Source organism: Microtus oregoni, unplaced genomic scaffold, assembly GCF_018167655.1.
Source record: "Microtus oregoni isolate MIOR12 unplaced genomic scaffold, Mior012 000005F_ref0000423, whole genome shotgun sequence".
Classification (NCBI taxonomy): domain Eukaryota; kingdom Metazoa; phylum Chordata; class Mammalia; order Rodentia; family Cricetidae; genus Microtus; species Microtus oregoni.
In genome coordinates, this window is record NW_024543064.1 from 1,151,741 (window position 1) to 1,173,231 (window position 21,491).

At 51.4% G+C, this 21,491-nt stretch overlaps 1 protein-coding gene across 2 annotated transcripts; it reads right to left on the minus strand.

Moving 5' to 3' along the window:
• Positions 1-17,781: 17,781 nt before the first annotated feature.
• Positions 17,782-19,515, minus strand: LOC121448676 (transmembrane protein 52). Of its 2 annotated transcripts, none has more exons than XM_041652841.1 (5): positions 19,323-19,515; positions 19,203-19,246; positions 19,002-19,061; positions 18,410-18,588; positions 17,782-18,316 (listed from the first exon to the last, which is right to left on the minus strand). In XM_041652841.1, exons 1-5 carry the CDS (start codon positions 19,386-19,388, stop codon positions 18,057-18,059), a joined length of 609 nt encoding a protein of 202 aa, XP_041508775.1. In that variant the 5' UTR covers positions 19,389-19,515; the 3' UTR covers positions 17,782-18,056. The 2 variants fall into 2 exon arrangements, with proteins under 2 accessions (XP_041508775.1, XP_041508776.1); XM_041652842.1 differs by having other exon boundaries at positions 19,002-19,043; positions 19,323-19,514.
• Positions 19,516-21,491: the final 1,976 nt, after the last annotated feature.

Here is a 21,491-nt window from a genome sequence, read left to right on the forward strand (position 1 = left end):
ATACATTAAAGATATTTTGAAAAATAGACGTGTCTAAAAAGTGTGCACGTATCCGTACCGAGAAAGGTGGAGCCAAGCGCACAATAACAGCAGCCGGTGACCGACCCATTGCCCCTGCTGAGTCCGTCTTCACAGCCGTGCGCAGCAGTGCCTCAGGACAGCGTGGTGGAGCTTTCTGTGCCTGTCCTACAGTCACGGACGCACACTGTTCACAATGTGTGGTCTTCCATGTTTCTGAGGGCTGTCCTTTCCGTAGGGGCCGGGTGTTGGCGCTGGTGACCTCGTGTCAAATCTGTGTTCAACTGACAGTGTGTTCTCTTGGAGACGCCATCCAGAGATCTTCAAACTCGCTGAGCTGTCTGCTGAACACGACAGGGGAAGACCCACACTACATCTCGGCGTCGTCCTCATCCTCATCCTCTTTGGCTCTGAAATGCATTTTTCTGAACTCTCGTCTGCTCATGGAAGGACAAGATGAAGAGGCTGGTGGCAGATCCTTAGAGGGAAGAAAACATGACTTCAGTCTTGAGTGGCACTGCCTGGGCACCAGATCCAAACCTGACCACGGTCTGCTCTGGGCCGTGCAAGTCTGTCCAGGCACTGGGCCCTTGGTAAGAAGGACGCTATCCTACAGACTAGGGGCAGCAACAGAAACATGGCTGCATGCTCACAAAACCACAGCTCTGACTTCCTAACCTGTTCACTGTCCAAGATACACCCAGGGCGCTGGAGCCAGGAGCCCTGCCTTCCAGCCTGTAAGCCCGAGAGTGGGGCGCTGCAGGGGAGAAGCCTCCCACTTACACAGACCTCATTTTCTTTTTCTCAGTTATGCTTACCTCTGAGTTGTGGCCTTATGGATACACAGGAACCTGGGAGCCCAGGATGGCAGCTGCAGTTTGCTGCCCGCACTGCAGGAGAGACAGGAGGCAACACTTACGTGCAAGCGCTGCCAGGTCAGAGTCCCTCTGCAGGGGGGATGAGGCCCAGCCACCCTCCTCACTGTCACACTGCTGGTCCTCTGCCCCGACGGGTCTGAGCAGCGTGGCGGGGCCAGGACGCCAGGGCAGGGGGCCGCACTGTCAGGGGCCCCACTCGGTCCCAGCGCCAGCTCTAAGTCCTGCAGCCCCGAGCCCTGAGGAGGCCGTGCAGGAGCCGCACTCCCGGGGCAGGGCTGGAGGGGATCCGAGGCGGCTGGACCGAGCAGCCGCCGCCGGGCGAGCCAAGAGAGGCGCCCGCCCCTCCTCGGCTCCCCAAACGGCGGCGAGCGTCCTGCCCGCCCGGCCGCTCACCTTCCGGCTCCTCATGAGTGAGCGCCCGTCTCAATCGTGCGCCCGCCAACGCCGCCGCAGCCACTGCCACGTCTGACGTCACCGCCGTATCCGTATCACGTGCAGTGGTCCTTCCTGCAACCAGGTTGAATTTATAGCTGGGTCTCACACTGACAGGTAACGGGCGGTGGTGGCGCACGCCTTTAATCCCAGCACTCAGGAGGCAGAGGCAGGCGGATCTCTGTGAGTTCGAGGCCAGCCTGGTCTACAAGAGCTAGTTCCAGGACAGGAACCAAAAGCTACGGAGAAACCCTGTCTCGAAAAATCAAAAAAAAAAAAAAAAAAAAAAAGTGGTTGGAAGTTAAGAACTTTCTCTGGGTGTTCTGCTCCTATTAAGCTTATCATGGTTGGCTGAGTCCTACAGTGAGGCCTCAGACAGGTGGCCCAGGCCTAGCTCGGCCAGCTGCGGGTCCTGGCTTCATTGTGGGCCTCAGCAAGAGTCTAGCGGTTAGATGCATTTGCAGGAAACAGTTTTTGAGTTTGACCCCAAGACCCACTAGGTATCCTGTGACCACACTGACGCTCCCTCACGAGACTGACTCATTCTTTCTCAAAATAAATAATGTAAAAAATAATAAAGATCAGCCGGGCGTTGGTGGCGCACGCCTTTAATCCCAGCACTCGGGAGGCAGAGGCAGGCGGATCTCTGTGAGTTCGAGACCAGCCTGGTCTACAGAGCTAGTTCCAGGACAGGCTCCAAAGCCGCAGAGAAACCCTGTCTTGAAAAAAAAACCAAAAAAAAAAAATAATAAAGATCTTGAAATACAAATGAAATCTTTGGTCTCAGCCTCTGGTCTTGCTGGGTGGCTGGGACTGAGTGTAATGATTTAAGTAAAACGCTGCAGGTTCCCGAGTGGTGACAGTGGGCAACGGGCCAGGAGACCATGCTGCAGGTCCCTGAGCAGCGGCAGGCAGCAGGACCAGAGACCACGGTGGACCATGAAGGCAGCCAGTTCCAGGTAGGGAGCTGCATGCTGGGTGAGAGACTGAGACGGATAGGCAGCCATGCAGAGTGAGGTTGGAGTTATGGAGGGGAAAGGGGGAAGGGGAGAAGGGAGAAGAGCAGAGAGAAATGGGGGGAGGGGGGATTGGGGCGTAGTTTTCTCCAAACTGCTTCCTACTGTTTATTGGCCGAAGTGTTTTTAGGGTTCATGAAGACCTTTTGGGGACTTGTTCCATCAAATCACTTAGTCTGGAAGGAATCCACAGGTTCTTCTATGGAAACAAAAGCAGAACCTCTTTTCCAAAGTAACATATCCTTAGACTCAAATTTTGAAGTCAAGATAACTTTAAAATATATGTTAGTTTAGGTTAGCAGCTCCCAGAAACAAATGTCTCTCTGCAGGCAAAAAAATTCAAAGAAAACACAATAATACACATAGTCCAGATTCTCTATGTATTTTTCATCTTTGTGTGACTTATTTTTCTTTACTCCTTTAATCTATGATTGTCTGTACTCTTTTATATTACTTTAACTGTCTCTTTAAAGACTTTACTTCTTTTTATAACTGTCTATACTTTTTTTCTCTCCCAAGCCTTCGTACATTTTTTTACATGTTGTGTCTTGTTTAGAGGTTTTTAATGTCTGAATCTGTCCTATTGTGCATCTGTAATCCTTTTCTGACAAGAAGCATTTAAAAATAGTAAGCAATGTGGTTGTCGCAGCCTTGGATGCTAGCTCCACCTCTCTTGGCCTTTCAATATGACAGAGGTACATTTACTGCCAGTTCTGGGACTGCTGGGTGGGAGCCATGCTTACCACCTCAACTCTTGGAAGCACCATGTGGCACATAAATCTTTTCTGTCTTAGTTAAAGCTAAATCTGCTATGCGGCATGCTGCGTGGCCTCGAAATGTCTCCGTGTATGGTGGCAGTTGTTCCCATGTAGAAGGATCAGCTTACACATCACCTTCCTGTACTCTAACTTAGTTTCCTCTCCCATGTCTATAGCTAAGATACTCAGGAGGTCTCCCATGGTCAAATCTTTTCTCTATTAACCTGGAAGGAATCATCAGACTTTTGATTCCCGTGGAAACAAAAGCATAACTCCTCCCAAAAATAAAACATTTTGGACTTCCATTTTAAAGTGAAGGTATTCCTAATGTATATAGGTTGGTTTAATTCAGCAGTCCCTTCCATAATCCTATGTCTCTCAGCAGCTGTTGTTTGTCCATTAGCATTCAAAAACTTCAAAATTAACAAAGCACCGTTTAAGGTCCAAACTCCTTGTGTTATAATATTTTCCATCTTTACATGGCTTATTCTTTTTTAAATTACTTTACTTCTATATTTATTTATTTATTTATTTATTTATTTATTATGTATACAATATTCTGTCTGTGGTGCAGGCCAGAAGAGGGCACCAGACCCCATCCCAGATGGTTGTGAGCCACCATGTGGTTGCCGGGAATTGAACTCAGGACCCTTGGAAGAGCAGGCAGCGCTCTCAACCTCTGAGCCATCTTTCCAGCCCCCTTTACTTCTATATTTAAAGACTTTGCTATTTTTAAACTTTTTTAATGATTGTCTATATCCTTTTTCTTTTTTTCTTAAGCCTATGCACATTGTTAAAGACATTGTATCCTGTTTAGAGTTTTTTTTCTGTGTGAATATATACCACCATGATTGGTTTAATACAGAAGCTGACTGGCCTATATCTAGACAGGATAAGGTAGGTGGAAGAACCAAACTAAGAGGACATTAGGAAGTAGGTGGCAGTCAAAGGGTCATGAGGAGAGAAGCAAAATGAATTTACCATGCTGAAAGAAGGTACTGCCACCTGGCAGAGGGTACACAAAAAATATGGATTATGCCAGCCTGCCTGCAGGCTGTGCCCACCCCTACCTACCACACACTAAACTCTGTCTCTCCAAGACCCACTCTACTTCCCAACCCCATACACCTGAAATCCTCCCCCTGGCCAACCCTCCCTCTCAACCCCAGCAGACTACATAGGCACAGGTGCTGACCACAGTAGTTGGAAGAACAGGCACAGGCCCAAGCCACACCAGTTGGAAGAAAAGATGAGTAAATGCCACTGTAAGAATACATTCAACAACCAAAAGCCATGTGGCACCACCAGAACCCAGTGATCCTACAACAGTAAGACCTGAACATACCTATGCAACTGAAACACAAGAAAATGAATTTAATTAGTTTATGAAGATGATAGATGCTCTTAAAGAGGGGATGAAAATTTTCCTTAAAGAAATCGAGGAAAAGACAAGCAAAAATTTGGAAGAAATAACTCCCTTAAAGGAAGCAAAGAAAAAAAAAAGAGGTGAAGGAAACAGTTCAAGATTTCAAAACTGAAACAGAAACAAGAAAACACAAATTGAGGGAATTCTGGTAGTGGAAAATCTGGGGAAGTGAACAGGAGCTACAGATGCCAACATTACCAACAAAATACAAGAGATGGAAGAGAGAATCTCAGGCATTGAAAATACGATAGAGGAAATAGCTTCATCAGGCAAAGAAAATGTTAAATTCAATAAATTCCTAACACAAAACACCCAGAAAATCTGGGACACCATGAAAGGACCAATGCTAAAAATAATAGGGATAGCAGAAGGATTCCAGCTCAAAGTCATAGAACACATATTCAATAAAATTATAGGAGAGGGGGCCAGAGAGATGGCTCAGTGGTTAAGAGCATTGCCTGCTCTTCCAAAGGTCTTGAGTTCAATTCCCGGCAACCACATGGTGGCTCACAACCATCTGTAATGAGGTCTGGTGCCCTCTTCTGTCCTGCAGACATACGCACAGACAGAATATTGTATAAATAATAAATAAATAAATATTTAAAAAAAAGTATAGGAGAAAACATTTCCAAACTGAAGAAGGACATGTTCATAAAGGTTCAAGAAGCTTGTAGAACATCAAATAGGCTGGACAAAAAAAATCCCCTTGTCACATAATAATGAAAACACTAAACACACAGAATAAAGAATTTTAAGAGCTGCAAAGGAAAAAGACCAAGTAATGTATAAAGGCAGACCTATCAGAATTACACCTGATTTCTCAATGGAGACTCTAAAAGCCAGAAGATTCTGGACAGACATTTTACAGACACTAAGGGACCATGGATGCCATCCCAGACTACTATACCCAACAAAATTTTCAATCACCGTAGATAGAGAAAACAAGCTATTTCATGAAAAAACCAGATTTAAACAACATCTATCCATAAATCTAGTGCTACAGAAATTACTAGAAGGAAAATTCCAACCCAAGAGAGGCAGTTACATCTACAAAAACACAGACAAATGATAATTTCACAGCAGCAAAACTCAAAGAAGGGAAATCCAAACACTACCACCACCACAACCAAACCCAAAAATTAACAGGAATCCACAATCACTGGTCAATAACAACTTAATATCAAGGAATTCAATTCACCAATAAAAAACACAGGCTAACAGAATGGATATGAAAACAGGATCCATCCTTCTGCTGCATGCAAGAAACACACCTCAACTTCAAAGACAGACATTACCTTGGAACCAGTCTTCACTGAAAAGAGAATGCTGACTGGCAGCAGCTCCCATGAGCAGGCACCAGGGATCAATGTGATCAGCCTCCACCAGGGAGAGCAGAAGGGACCTTGATGCCTGTGATCCCAGACCCAGTGTGAGACAGTCACCCTGCACTCGCTCAGTGGTAGATGTTCTAGGAGGGAGTTCACCCCAGGCCCTCCTTAAGAAGCACTAGGGTCACTCATTCGCCAGCCCTTAGCAGGAGCAGGGAGATGCAGGAGGCAGTGAGCAGAGAAGTGGACGGCCTAAGTAGGTATTGAGATGAAAACAAACATCCGTGCAGGCTTACAGCCAGGCAGGACAGCACTCAAAACACAGCCCTGCAAGAGTAACAGGCAGGTCCAGGCTACACAGTGAGACAAGGACAACAGGTACAGCAAACAGAAAATGAGACGAAGCCAGTCACACTTATTCATGCTGAGCAGCCACTTGGAGGGACCCGTGCAGGACAAAAGGCAGTTAATGTGCCAACTAGAGATCTCCTCTTTGATGGCAACAGAAACCGAGTCGGGGGAGCGTGAGGCAAAGAGCTGAGTGGGCGTAGGAGTCGCAACCTTCAGGTACCAGAGCAGAATGAGGGAACAGCCCTGGGACTCCGAGACCTGCCAAAGGCTCACACGTCAGAACAATCACACTGACCCCAAAACACTAAGGTCAGGTGCAGCCGGAGACACGTAGACTTCAGCATTTGTTAAAAGACAAAAGAGAGAAACTAGAAAACAAGGAGAAACCCTAAGAGGAGTGCAAAGTAGGAATAAAAATAACAGCAAAACACCCTGCAGTTAAGCATAGGGCAAACGCAGCTGCAGGCAATGGGGAGCAAACAGAGGCCCCTGCACCTGCAGGAGGAATGGCAGGATCTGTACAGGCTATGGGCCTGCAGTCAGGATCCTGACAACAGTGCCTCAGACCCTAAGAAAGGGACCCAGTCTCCAAGGGCTCGCCAAGGCCACCCATCCGGTTGTTATAAAAGACATCAGAATGTGGCAAAATTATAGCAACAATGTCTCTCACAGACAGCCAGGAGAGAATCAGTGCCCGGGACAAAAAGTAAACAATGAGCAAAAGGAAGCAACATGAAAGAAAGCCATGAATGGCAAAGAGGCCTCAGCCTTCCCAGGAGCCAGGAAACAGAAACAGCAGAGTGGGTGCTCTCCTCAGTCAGGGAAATGCAAAGAGGCACAGTGACACCGAGTGGTGACGAGGACATGGAGCAACTCGCAAGCATGTGAGCTGGAACATTCAGAGAAGGCTGGAGATACTCGGAAGGGGAACACTAGTATCGATTTCCCAAGGAGTCTGGAGGTCAGAGCCAGGGCACTCTTTCTCATGGAGAGTCCACACCAGACCCCCGGAGGCCTTCTTGATCCTGGGTGGGGTCCAAATCTGCATTGCTCGCCAGCTGTGGATGCAGCCGGTCCACAGATCAGCCGGACAGGGATGGAACTGGGAGACAGTTTCATTCCAGGGTTAGGTAACGGCCTAAATGCCCAGGAGGGAACTAATGTGGGCTAGTCTGCAAACAGCGAAGGAGTCTGCTGTGCACTGAGTTGTGTGGACAGAGCACCGTGGAGCCAGAGAGTAGCACAGGCATGGAAGTCCACACTTGCTGGCAAAGGTGTACAACGGGCATTAACGGGGCATGTTTCAGGAGAGTGGTTTTTTGTGGCAACAGGGCAGGGGCACTGAGTACTGAGGGATAAAGGGGCCCTCAAATAAAACTCACTCTTTATATATGTTTCATAGTTTTGACTCCAAGAGTCAGGTAGCCATTTGTGGATACTGGGAGCACTTTGCCTTCACAAAGCAAGGTCAAGGGTAGTTACAGTCAAGAGCTGTAAGAATATGTCCTGCCCTGCCCTGGTTAGAAGTGACTGCAGCTTGCCCAGCTGCGATACCATCCTACTGGCCCTGACCTCCCACAACACAGCCCAAAAGCAGACTCCCGGTTCAAACACAGAGCACCCACTCTCTTAGAATCCACCACTGGGCCATGAGGAGCCAGGCCACCAGACCCACCCACAGAAGGGGGTGGGAGGGGGCGGGACAGTTTAGCACTGGGCACTGACAGCTGGAAGGTCAGGAGCATCGCTCCAGATGCTCCTTCCATAAGCGCTTGGGGTCTGTCCCTGGGCCTGAAGCACACAGGTGTAATGGACCCGACATGAGCTGCCTGAGCAGATGCTGGGTTAGTTCTGGTTAGTGAACTGGAATCTCAGTGACAGACAGTCACATATGATCCAGGTTCCAGGTGCTGAAGAGGATCCGGCTCTCCCTGTTGCCATAGGGGTTGATGGAGTGTTTGGAAAGACAGCTCTCCAGGTCAAAGGGGCCCTGCAGGGACCGAGGCAGGGGTTGGAAAGGCAGAGGGAGGTACGTTACTGTCCTCCTCCAAGCCAACAAGCTTGCGAAGGCGCAGGCCCCACAAGGCGTTCAATCCACGAACCAACATTTGAACCAGGCAGTGATCCCCAGCACTAAGAGGCAGAGGTGAAGGCCAGGGGGATGGCTCAGCAGGAAGAGCACTTTCCACGCAAGCCTGAGAACCACGTTTGGATCCTGAAGTCACGTAAAAGCCAGGTGTGGTCTGTCCTCTGACCACACCCATGCCGTGGCATGTGCACACTCCCACACAAACACTACACACATATACATAAAAGGAAATAAATATTAAGTCAGCCTCAGCTACATAGTGACCTTAAGTCTAGCCTCAACTACATATTAAGATCTCATTTTAAAAAACAAAAGTGTTTGCTGTTCTTTGGAGATTGAAAATTCTCTCTTTGTGGGGTGGAGAGACGGTTCAGAGGTTCCTGCCTGTTCTTCTAGAGGACCAAGGTTTGATTCCCAGCACCCATATGTGGCTCACACCCATCTGGAACCTCAGTTCCAGGGGATTTGACAACCTCTTCTGGTCTCCACAGGCACCAAGCACACATGGGCACAGACATATACACAGGCAAAACACTCATATTCAAAAAACTAAGCCTCATTTTTAAAAATGCGGTCTTTGGAATTCTACCGCCCCTAACATTCCATTGCCCCTGATCTTAATATTCTGAGTTTTCAAAAGATGAAGGCATTTCTGTCCCTGATACTAGAGAATCATCCTTCACTAGGTGCCTCTACAGATCCACACAGGAGCAGACCTGTTATTCCCAACATGTTCCTGCACGACTACGGTGCCATATACTAACAATTGTACACCCCAACAATTGCACGCCACCATCTTTGCTGTAGTAATAAGGGCGGCGGGGCTGCGTCCCCAGCACCCCAGCCACCCGCCCGGCTAGTTCAGTCGGTAGAGCATGAGACTCTTAATCTCAGGGTCGTGGGTTCGAGCCCCACGTTGGGCGCCAACTGAAGGTGTAAGTCATAAACAATGCCACACCAGTTTGGAATTATGATTAATAGGGTGGTATTTATTTAAAGGGGAAAAAACTTACAGATCACCGTCTGCCCTCTGCGCAACCAGGAAGGAAGTCTAGTCGCTGGTGGAGCAGGAAGTGAAGAGAGAGAGGAGAGGGAAGTGGCCGCTTTTTTAAATGGAGAGAGACCACGCCCCAATGGGCTGGTATCTCAGTGGCGATAGGCTGGAGGAGTGGGAGGACCTCCCATAACACCTTGCCTCCTCCCGCACTTTGAACTTGAGGGCTACCAGCACCTTCTCTTAGGCCAGCTGCTGAATGTCCTACCCACCTCTCACCCCCAGGAGGCAGTGACCCCAGAATGAAGGGCACAGAGCTCACCTGGCAGGAGAACCAGTCTTCCGGAGTAAAGAGCCGCTCACTGGCCTCTGCCCCTCGATCAAAGTAGCTGCCATTGTACTTCTGGGATTTGAGCTTCTGGCACATGGAGCTGAGGACCCACTCGAATTCTTCTCGAGCCGCTGCATCCACCGCAGAGGTGTGAGCACTCACCTGTAAGAGTGAGCCAGAGGCATCGCTGAGCCCGTGGCCTGCCTGTGGCCTGCCCGTGCCCGAAAGCCTGCCTTCAATCACCAACCTACACCACGCATTGGCTGTCAGGAGCCAGCCTACGCCTAGTTCTACAGTCAGAGTGTCTGACCACTGCTCAGCTATCACATCATGGCCATTCGGGGGGCCGTGAAGTGGAATCAACAATGCTCCCATCTGGCTGGGAGAACGAAACAAGAATAGGCCAGGCAGAGAGGTTCACATCTGTAATCCTAGCACTTGGGAGGCTGAGGTGGGAGGATCCAAAGGCCAGCCTGCTCTACAGAGCAAGATCCCATGGTGAGGGCGGGGGGGGTGGGGGGGGGGTGGGGTGGGGGGGGGGGGGGTGGTGGGGGGGGGGGTGGGAGTGAATTAAGATCCCATAGTCAGCAGGAGGAGCATTCCCTCTGTGATAAGGCGAGCAGCACCAACAAGCCCCCCCCCCCCCCCCCCCCGCGTCCATGCAGCCAGAGGGTCAGTACTAGGATCAGTCAGGGCACCGGCGGCGATGTTAGGTCATGTGGGGACAATCACCAAGGAAGGCCACATGAAGTACAAAACACTGGACACCATACATCGGCAGCTGTGACACACTGAGCGGGTTGAGGTAGATATGGGGAGTACGGGGACAGCACACAGCCATGTAAGGGCTCCTGCAGCACTTTCTACCTGCCAATCAATGTGGAGCCTGACATGCAAATGAGCAGCAAAGGCCAAGCTGACCCCACTGTGTGAGAGAGAGGGGAAAGGGAAAGGTTTAAAAACAAAGAAAGTGCAGGGTGAAGGGGAACCCATGCCTGCCCTTCCAGCTGCCTGGCCACGCAGGGTGAAGGGGGACCCACGCCTGCCGTTTCAGTTGCCTGGCCACGCAGGGTGAAGGGGGACCCACGCCTGCTGTTTCAACTGCCTGGCCATGCAGGGTGAAGGGGGACCCACGCCTGGCTTTGTTCCTGCAAACTCGAGCTGTGAATTCTATCAGCCCTCCTGTCTGCCTGGGGTTGTTACTGCCACCTAGAAGAAACCTGGGCAGAGCAGTCAGGCATGGAGCACCACTGTGCCCACTGCCTGCCACACTGCCCTTGCGGACCTCACTCTGGTGTGGAGGGCAGCTAACAGGTAGGTGAGTACAGGCAGTGCTCCAGCAGCCTGAGAAGGAAGTCCTAGAACATGCCCAGTGGAGATTCTGAGCCCAGCGGGGCCTGGGCAAGCAGGCAGTATCCATGGCGACAAGAGAACAGTCAGGGCGGTCAGGTTCCGGGCCTGGTCAGGAAGGGAGGGTGGCTTCAACCAGCAGGGGGCTCTGTCAGGTTTTCCCCATAGACACCCAGCTCGAGCTACACCACGAGATAAGAAGATTTCGGAGGAGAGTGTGCACGGAGGAAGAAGGCAGCCTTAGGATCTACTTTTAACCAAGAAGCTCAGGGGTAGGAACCCAAGCAGATGCTGGGTTAGTTCTGGTTAGTGAACTGGAATCTTGGTGACAGACACTGACATATGATCCATGTTCTGGGTGCTGAAGAGGATGCTGTAAAGACAGACAGATGGAGAAGCCCCAGGTCTGTGCCACTAGCCAACTGCTGGGCGGTTACCCAAGTTACCCCAAGGAGAGCAGGGAGAAGAAGGTCCCCAAAACAAGTTGCTGTCCCCAAACCACCCATCCACTGCTCATCATATCTGAATGAAGGCAGTCACGTGGAGCCCAGTGCAGAGAGGCACAGAAGGCTCACCTGGCAAAATGAGGGGCACCTCATGCTCTCGGTATGGGCAGGTCCCATGCACCATAGAGGGTCTTCCTTCCACTCTGCACCTCACTGGCATTTGTGTCTTCATGAAAGGAAGCCAGGGTATCAGGACACCAAGGACAGCCTCCTCCTGGAGTTCAGGCGAGGTGCAGTGGAGCCGCTGGCCACTCCTCCCAGAGAAGACCAGAGCTGAGACCCAATAGTCAGCCGCTCACAGCCTATCTCCAAAGCACCCCAAGCAAAGGTGTCTTCGGTCCTGTGTTCCACTTTTCCAAGGTCAGAGGACTGCCAAGCACCCAGAGAATAAATAAATACAAGTGTTGGGGGGAAACAACCACCCGATCGTGAAGAGCAATGGAGGAGATGCAGAAAACCTCTCCATAACGGAACGAAGCTCATCAGAACAGACCTGCCCGCTGCATAAGGCGCCAGCTGGTGCTGTTCTACGTAATAGCATCCTTGGCAAAGAGCTGAGGCTGAGGCCTCTGACCCTATCCAAAGGACACGGCCCAGAAAGGTTCTAATACCTGTTAGATGACGGGGTCAGAGGCTAAAGTACAGAAGAGCTCAGATGCAGGAGACAGGAAGCTCTTGCTCCTCTGAGGTACGCAAGCCTCACAGGCAACCTTGCAGACGTGCATCAGCAGTGGAGTGGCAACCCCACCAACTGCACCATCCTCCCTCAGCGTGATCTGAGCATGGCCTTACCTCTCTCAGGTAGCCCCGGATCCTGCTCTCACAGCTATATCTCAGGTAGCCAGACTTATTCCTGAATCGAGACTCCAAACCTACAAGAAAGATGACTCTGGGACCTACAGGCAGACCACGACCTCTTGGTTTGTGTCCCGAGTGGCTCAGGACAGAGTTTGTCAAAGGCAAATACTGAGCACCGGACACGCAGTATTTAACAGTGAATGTGGGTCATGTCCCAGCATACCAAGTTTCCCCAGAGCCTGCCATCCTCCCTCTCTCTGCGTGCCACCGCCACCCACCCCACAAATGTTTTTCTGCGAACACTCAGGAGGCTGAAGCATGAGGACAAGCCTGAGGCTAGACTCCATGGAGCAGGTAGAGAAGAAAAGGAAAGGAAATGGGGGCATCGTTCCATCTACATGGGGCTGTGAGTGTTACCGGGGCTCAACCAGCACATCCCAGCCACTGTGCCGGACCCATGTCCTCAACAGACCCCGGTCCATGTGGGAGACAAACCACATACAAGTGCTGCATAATATCATATCCTGCCACAGGATGGTGCCCTCCAGCCCCCTACTCCCTCATCCTGGAGGTCAGCAGATAGAACTGATCCCCAAATGAAGATAAGAAGTGGACAAGAGTATTCCAGTACTTGGGGAATAGTTGGTCCTTGCTCTTGTATCCCAGGAGTTTCTGTATCCCAACACACCAACAAGGGAATCAGAAAGGAGGGGAGAAGTCCGGAAGAACATCTCCATCCATTTCAGCGTGTGTCACCTCACAGAGAGTCACCTGACCAGTCTGGGCCACTACCAGATCTCAATTGTTTCTGAGAATCCTTACTGTTCTCTCCTGTTGGCCTGGAAAGGGTGAATAAAGAAAGAGGTGACCAAAGGTCGCCACAGTCTGACACCCACCATGCCATGAAGCTTCTCCCCCCTCCCCCGCATGGCTCTTGTTATCTTGAAAATGTTCAGAATGCTCTGTGTGGTGTTTCAGTAGCATCTGCATCCCCCGCTGGTCCAAAGGCTGTAAAAGGCATGAGAGGGACTCACTTGCCAATACTGTAACATCTCCAGACCCACAGCGAGAGCTTGGTAATGCAGGGAAATGAAGAATTCTGCCACCACAGCCTGTGGATGAACACATAGCTCCAAACAGAAGCCCACAACACCCTCAGTCTTTGGGGGATGTCTGTTACCTGAGGTCACTGTCTGGACCAGGGGTATTCAGGTCCTGGCTCTATAATCAAAGAATTACAGAAGAGAATACAGAACGGAAAGTTGTAAGAAACATTATCCAAGAGCAAAGTCGGGGTCATTCACTTTTCTGGCTACTTGGAAAAGCCTAGAAGGAGAGCCCTAACCACCACTCCCTGCTCACTAGAAGGGCTGCCATCTCTAGAAAGAGAGAAAATCATAGCAGGACACGCACTGAGAAAGATTCTTCTACAGTTTTGATGGAGGTTAAAAGGCGTGTAGCTGAAACTAACCAACCAGGTAGCACTATGCTTCTAGAAAAATCCCCAAGAAATGTCGCCCGGGAAACAGTAGCAGCTGTGGGGTGAGATGCTGAGGAATGGGTGGAGACATTCTGCCAAATAGTGTGAAAGTCAGAGCCAATCCCACCAGAGCACGGAGGCACCAGTGCGGGTCTAGATGACAAGAGTTATTTCTCATTTAGAGCTGGCGATATTCTTGCACATGAAGCTGCCCTTTTCGCTAAATTTCTGACATATTTCATCACATAAATCATTGCCATGCCTCCCTTTCACAATAAATGGATGATATGCAAACTAATGAATGAAAAAGAAACCGTGTGGGTCAGATACACTACAAAGAGAGCCACAAGCTCCTTGGGTTAAGCAATTCAAGAGACCCAGGTGACTGTCTGGAGCCTCCCTTTATGAGCTCTGAAAGGAGGAGTTTTGTTGATAAGGGGTGTCCTAGGAACGGTGTTGCAGAATATCCCTTTACACTGTGTGAAGATGTGGCACTATGATTGGTTTAATAAAGAGCTGAATGGCCAATAGCTAGGCAGGAAGCTGTTAGGTGGGACTTCTGGGGACAGAGAGGACTAGGAGAGGAAGAAAGGCGGGGTCACCAGCCAGACATGGAGAAAGCAGCATGAACATTGTGGAGAAATGAGGTAACAAACCACGCAGCTGACCACAGATGAAAATAAATGAGTTCATTCAAGTTATAAGAGCTAGTGGGACAAGCCTAAGCAAAGGCTGAGCTTTCATAATTAATAATAAGTCTCCATGGCATTATTTGGGAACTGGTGGTACAGAGAAAGACTTGCTACATATGGTGTCTGATGTGGGGACTTGACTATCCAAACATAGGGTCTGAGAAAGCTAAGAAAAGTTCTTGACAAGGAGCTGGATGTAGCTTCCTAGCCCTGCAGTCTCTCAGGCAGGCTGGTGCTTGGCAGCACACAGGGATGTGGCTACCAGCGCTGCCTACTGCCAGCACCGTGCACCCGTGCCATGTCTGGTTTAAGATTGTGTCATGCTATCAGAGAACACTGCAGTTGCTCAGTAAAGACAGGACAAAACCTCTGAACAGGCAGAGTATCTTAGACACTAAAGGAAAAGAAAATGGATATAGACAGTCATAGAAAAAATTAAGTATTTTTAGAATAATGAAGTCTTTAAAGAGAGAATAAGGTAATATGGAAATATAAGCTACGTACGGATGGAAAATATTATAACATAGGGAGTTTGGGCCTTACGTGGTGCTTTGTTAACTTTGAATTTTTGTTTTGTTTTGTTTTTCGAGACAGGGTTTCTCTGTAGCTTTGGAGCCTGCCCTGGCACTCGCTCTGTAGCCCAGGCTTGCCTCAAACTCACAGAGATCCACCTGCCTCTGCCTCCCGAGTGCTGGGGTTAAAGGCATGCGCCACCACTGCCTGGCAATTTTGAATTTTTTTTGAATGCTAATGAAGAAAGAAGGACATTGGCGTGTGCAAGTGCCTGCTGAACTTAACTGGCCCAGACACTTTAGGGGTGTCTTGGCTTTAAAGTGGAAGTTGGACAGTGCATTGGGGGATGGGTTATGCCTCTGTGTTTCCACACGAAACAAAAAGCCATGGTTCTTTTCAAAATTGATAAACATCAAATCTGATTGGGAGATATCTCCTGAGGCCTGTCTGTCCAGGACCATTTGAAAAAAAAACCTCAAATGTGTAAGTGGGCACAGAGTGAATGTTTCTGTGGTATCCTGCTACTCCCTAAGGAGCTGGCTTTGCTGTTTTGAGTGGAAGAGACGTCAGGTTTCCCAAGAAACCCCCAATTAGCCCCCAATTACCTGGAGGAAACTTGCCATGTTTTTCTCTAAGCTGGGGACTCTTAGCCCCATCTGTGCAGGGTGCCGGGATCTCTAAGCCACTTGCTTAGTCATTCTGCCAAGTGTTGGCAGTGGGATCTGAACTGAGTCCATGAGTATGAGAGAGCAGACAGACCAAGGCAAAGGCGGAACTAGCTGGTTAATCTGGGCCTTTTGCAAGAAGTTTCACAAGTAAGTGGCCACCTTCAGTGAGGGTCCCTGAAGCAGAACCTTGGTGCTCTGAATCCACTGAACCATCTCTTCAGCTCTGAACTTAAAAATGTAAAGAGATAATTACCACATTTAAAAAATTTATTTATCTATTAGTGTGTGTGTGTGTGTGTGTGTGTGTGTGTGTGTGTGTGTGCTCACGTGTGTGGGGACGCAGAGTTTGGTCACGAGAAGGGAACAGCCTGTGCAGCCTGTCTCTGCCCCTCTGCTCCTGACACTTAGCCCTCATCTTCAGGGAAAGGAGATGCCCGCCTTAGATGGCTCAGGAAACTGCCCCTGTAGGGAAGATTGAATCTGTCCTGAAACAAGGCCGGCAGGATTTCCTACTCCTAAAAGACTTCGGAATCTGTATCTTGTACCTAGGAGACCCTGGGTAGCTGAGCATAGATAAAAACATGGACCACTGTTCTGCATGTTTTACCCAAAGCAGCTTGGAATCACTTCACTGGTGGTTTCAGCACCCAGTGGAACCTTTGGTGGACTAGTTGGATGGGCCTGCAGGCCGAGAATGCACCCAGAGTGTGAGGGCCTCTCTGGAGCCTGAGGTGGAGCCTTCCTTCTCCAGGCCCAGGGTGGAGCATCCCCTTCTGAAGGCTTTCACGGGGGTCTGCTGCTGCAAGGGTGTGCAGAAGTGAGGGCTGGAATGCTCTTCCCTAGGATGTCTTCCTAGTCCTATGGCCTGCTGGCAGGGACGCCATTACCTGGGAACCGTGACCTTCTCCTTTTAAATCAGGGCCTCCTTTAAATTATGTTCCCCAAAGGGTAGCCAAGTAGATAGTAATTACTTCCTACCCTCCCCTGGACAGGAAGGCAACGGGGAGCTCCTGGGGAACCTGTAGGTGTCCTTACAGAATGTACAGACTGAGCGCTTGTCTGTCCTAGAACTAGCTCTTGTAGTTCGAGCTCACAGAGATCCACCTAGCTCTGCTTCCTGAGTGCTGGAATTAAAGGCATGCGGCTCAGCCACTGCCCGGCTCAGCTGAGCAGATTAAGGAACACAGGGTGTCTGTTTGATGTTAGAGGAGGAGGGCAACGGACAGCTGAAGCTTGGAGAATGAGAGCCTGCTGGGAATCAGCTTCACCAAGAAGAGTGAGCTGGGCAGAGGCAGTAAGTCCCAGCTGGCAGGGTGTGTGGGGTGTGGGAGCAGCCTTGGGCCTTGGCCACCTGTGCACATGAGTGGGCAGTGAGAAGCAGCTAGAGGGGAAAGGGTAGGAGTGAGCCTAGCCTAGCTCTAACTCCGTGCCTGGACCACTAAAATTCTTTGCAGATGAAGGGTTCTTTAACTGCAATGGCTCCCTGATGCCAACGGGGATTTACTCTGTGGAAGCCCGCAGCTAAGGGCAAGCTAATGGCAGCTTTGACGAGGATGGCAAGGACATATGTGAAGAGGGCCTTAGGCCTACAGGTTGGTGGTGCAGTTCATAAAGACATCAGCAGATGGTGGGTGAGCGTGAGACCCTGGCAGGTATGAGCTCATGAACGGGTGTTAAGGACCTGCAGTAAAACGAAGGTCGAGTCAAGGAGACTGACCAGGATTGGGGTGGGACCACTGTCTGTGAAGGTGAGCAATGGGCCAGCCTGGGAAACAAACGTCTGGGCCAGGGAAGGCTGCTAACCTGCCCATCAACCCCCAGGTTTATAGCAGATGGCAGGAGAGTCAGTCAGGTTGGTCCAGTAACATAGTTGCTTGTCTGCGGGAGGCCTGCCCAGGGATCAGCTGCCCACTGCCACCCTCCCTGCCTACAGCTCTGCATCGATGATGAAATCTTCCAGCCAGGCTCTACTGTTTCTCACTGTCCCGACTGGAAGGAGTTGGACCTGAAGAAGGATATGTGGATAGTCCAGATCATTTCGCTCTGATCTTGGCCTTTCCCACTGTCCAGATCTGGGCTCTGAACCCCACCAGCCCTCTCTGTCTACACCCTGGGGGCGCTAGAGCCATTTCCACAAAGGCAGAGACCATGTTCACGTAAACTTTATTCTCTCTTCAACAAAGGACTGATTTGCCAGTCGCTTGAGCTCTCAAGGTTCAGGCTCCTCTGGGCTGAGGGTCTGCTGGGCCCCATGGGTGGGAGGTGTAAGGAGGAGGGGCCAATCCAGGGCAGGCTGGCTGGCCGGGCATTGCATAGCAATGAGTCTGCAGCAATGTGCTGGATGACTGGCCTTCCCAGGGGAAGGATGGCACAGGTGGGGGTCCTTGGTTCTAACTGCCAGGATCCTACCCTTTTCAAAGGGGCACAGCTAGGGCTCCTGGGCACTGGGGCCTGGCTCTTGGTGCCCTGGAGTAGTCTCTAGCCCCAAGGCCTCAGGCAGAGAGTTACGTTTCCCAGAGGGAGCCGCTGCTTCCTCTCTGGCCTTTGTCATCTTCACAACCTCATCGTAGGAGGGCGGCAGCTCGGAAGCATACAAGCTGTAGGTGGGAGGGACCATGAAGTCAGGGTCCGGCTCCCCAAAGGACAGGGGCAACCGCATGCCCAGTGGGTACTGCACGGAACTGTAGGCTGCAGGAAACAAGAGTGGGTTTGTGAGATGGCTCGGCATTCACCCCAGTGTCCACCACCCCCACGGTGGCTGGTGGATCCCCAGACACTCACAGGTTACAGTGCTGTGTGCGGGGCTGTCACTGTCTACAGGGATGGCTGTCAGGTCACAGGGCTGCCATGCTGGTGGCATGTGTGCCTGGGTGTGCGGCTGCTTCCTCAGACAGCAGAACCGTACACAGCTGGCCGTGACCCCACACAGAAGCATCAGGAATATGGCAAGCAGGATAAGCCTGGCAAAGAAGAGTAGGGACTGACCGCACACTTGCACCCTGGGGTCAGTCATGCCCAACCACCCAAGACAGGTGAAATGCAAGCTAGCGAAGTCTCTCCATGCCAGAAACTTCTTTGGCTAGATCCTGGCCCGAGAAGCAGTCTGCCCTGGCTGGCTCTCTAGGGCTGGACAAAGGTGTCCTTGGGTTCATTCCCAGGACACACTGTCCCCAGCCAACTGCACAATCCTTGTGCCTTCTGCCGGCTATAATCAGGTCGTGCTTCCAACGTCGCCTGGGGCTCAAGAGCTCTTCAAGCAAACAGCGTCCAGGGAGTTTGGGGCCTTAGATGGAAGGGGTCTGGCCTGCCTAGCCTAGGTCTACCTTCAGAGGAACCGTCGGACCAGAGGCTTGGCGCCTCGGCTTCCACTTACCCCACATGCCATAGGCTGCTCCAGCGGGCCTGGGGCGGGCACCTGCGGGGACAGCGGCACCTGGAGCAGGTGGGGTATCTGCTAGCTCACTCCACTGCTCCAGCCTTTCCCAGCGCGTGGGCCGGGCTTGGTCTCTCCCCGCCTTCACCCCCACCTCTCCCTGGCCCCCGCTTCTCTCCTCCCCCGTCCCCAGCCACTTACTGGTCCGAAGGGTCACAGTCGCCGTCCGCGGAACCCAGCGTCACCTGTGGAGACAAGGGTGAGCCTGAGCGGGGCGGGGCCCAACTCAGGGCCGCCCCACTTGCCATAAACCCAACCCACCTGCGACAGCGGCAGGAGAGGCAGCAGCAGCAAGAGCCCCTGTGTGACTGGCGGCCCGGGGGCCATGTTCCGCAGACACGTGTAACTCAGTCCAGCGTCTGCTCAGCTTGGTGAGGCCCCGCCCCGGGCCTTGTCAGCTGAAGGTCCAGGAACACGCCCACCTTGGTGTGCTTCCCTTCTTGCTCCGGCCCTCCATTTTTTTGTCCCTAGAGGTTACCATCCAGAGTGCGCGCGCGCACATACGCACGCGCTCACACACACACACACACACACACACACACACACACACACACACACTTTAAGACAGGAAGCGCAGACACACACACACACACACACACAACCACCCCACGCTGCGTCTTCAAGGACCAAGGACCAATGTGAGCCCTAGGAGGGGATAGAGCAGGTCTTGCTCTGGGCATGGGACACGAGTCTCTCTTGTATCATACTGACCCCTCACCCAGCCACCCCTATCCTCCATTTCCCCATCCCCATTCGCAAACCAGGTCTCCTGAAACTTGTGGGTTGCGTTGGTTTGGGGCCTCTTAGAACAAGTAGAATCCACCCTCATACTCGACAATCCTCTAGGTAAAAGGGGTGGGGTCTACACCATTAATAAACTGGGGTTTAGCTTTCCAAACCGCCATTCAAGGACACTTGCTATGCATCCTCCACGGGGATACATCTGGAGCCAGCCCCTGGCTCCGGGCTGCTGAGGCGCTGCAAACAGACCACTTTCCAGCCCTCTCCCTCAACCTGAAATGCCTGCTTCTTCTACTGCTGAAGTGGCCACTTCTTTCCGGGGAGTTTATTAATCTTTCCTCCTCCAGGCTAGGTCCTCTGCCAGGCTGCTCTGCCTTTCAGGGTTCAGACTACAGGGGTGGTCTGATTAAGGACAGGAGGTGCACCTGCCCTCCCTTCTGCCTCTGTTTCTTCACTGTTTTCACACTCAGGTTTTCTCCCTCACTGGAGAGTCCTTCAGGGTTCTGTCTACAGCTGACCTGTGTTTGCCGTCAAGGGCCCCTTCTGCCAGAGACCGGTGAACTTCTCTCCTGTTTTATTTCCCTCCTTTGCTCTGCCTTAGCTATGTTTGGTGCTGGGGGAGGGGGGGATACAGCGTCAGAATAGGAAGAAAGTGCAGCCGGAGGCCCAGATCGGAGTCTGGGGTCCAGAGAAGAGAGGACCAGGTAGGATCGCGCTGCCTGCCTGGGGTAGTGCTTTCTCCCCAGAGCATGACCTCACGAATCTCAGACTGGTTTAGTGAAGCTGCTTTCTTGCCACCCATCTGACCTGGAAACAGGTCAAGGGTCAGTTCCAGTCGTGGCAGCAGAGGCCTGGGGCCCTGTACCTCCAAGGTCACTGAGCAGAAATCCTGCAAATGTTGCTGGCTCCCTTAGGGGCGATGCCAGGTGTCAAGGTATCAAGGGCACTAAGGACAGAACACAGAGCAGTGTTCAGGAGAGCACCCAGATCCATCACCCCCCATGGCCCTGCCAGGCCGAGGAAGGCTGAGAAGGCTCTCTTGGTAGTTTGTCCGCATGGGGTGTAGTCACCCTGCACGGATAGGAGGGTGGGCTGGATGGAAAGCTTCCGACAAGCTGTGCTGGTGCCGTGCTGGAGCAGGAGTATGGCTGGGTGGGCTAGGGCTCCGAAGGCAAAATCTGTTCTTTTCAGACAAGTGTAAACCGAAACTCACAAGCTGGGCCCGCTTTGTGCCTGCCCATCCCTTGGGTGGGATCATCTAGGTTCCTGGGACTTGGGAGGAACTGGGAGACTTAGGGGACTTTCTCTGGGCTGTGACACCTCTTGTCCTCCGCTTCTCCTCCCTCACCTTTCCAGGTCTGGACCAGGCTCAACCCTGGCTCTGCACCCCCAGCACCTGAACTGCATGATCTGGAGGGATCTTCCGGTGACTGAGTCAGGGTGAACTCCCTCTAGCTATCTGGCAAGACTGCACCCTCTAGAAGGTTCTCACTAGGCAGAACACTGTTTTATGGGTTGGGCGTCTGTGAGCGGGGAGAGTGGGTCAGGCTTCCTCCAGGCTCTTCTCCCACCCTACTTTATGCTTAGCCAGCCCCCCACCCCACCCCCACCACTGCACACCTCTGTTGGTTCTTAGAGTTTATTGACAGGCCTGTGCTATCTCCTGGGATCTCTAAAGCCTGAGGAGGT

Bases quoted from the DNA above. Each gene is read 5' to 3' on its own strand.
- LOC121448676 (XM_041652841.1), bottom strand. From the start codon at position 19,388: ATGGCCCCCGGGCCGCCAGTCACACAGGGGCTCTTGCTGCTGCTGCCT. The intron at 19,062-19,202 runs GTAAGTGGCTGG...CACCTGCTCCAG, and splicing joins GACTGTGACCCTTCGGACCA to GTGCCGCTGTCCCCGCAGGT. The intron at 18,317-18,409 runs GTGAGTGTCTGG...TGTTTCCTGCAG, and splicing joins CGCACACAGCACTGTAACCT to CCTACAGTTCCGTGCAGTAC.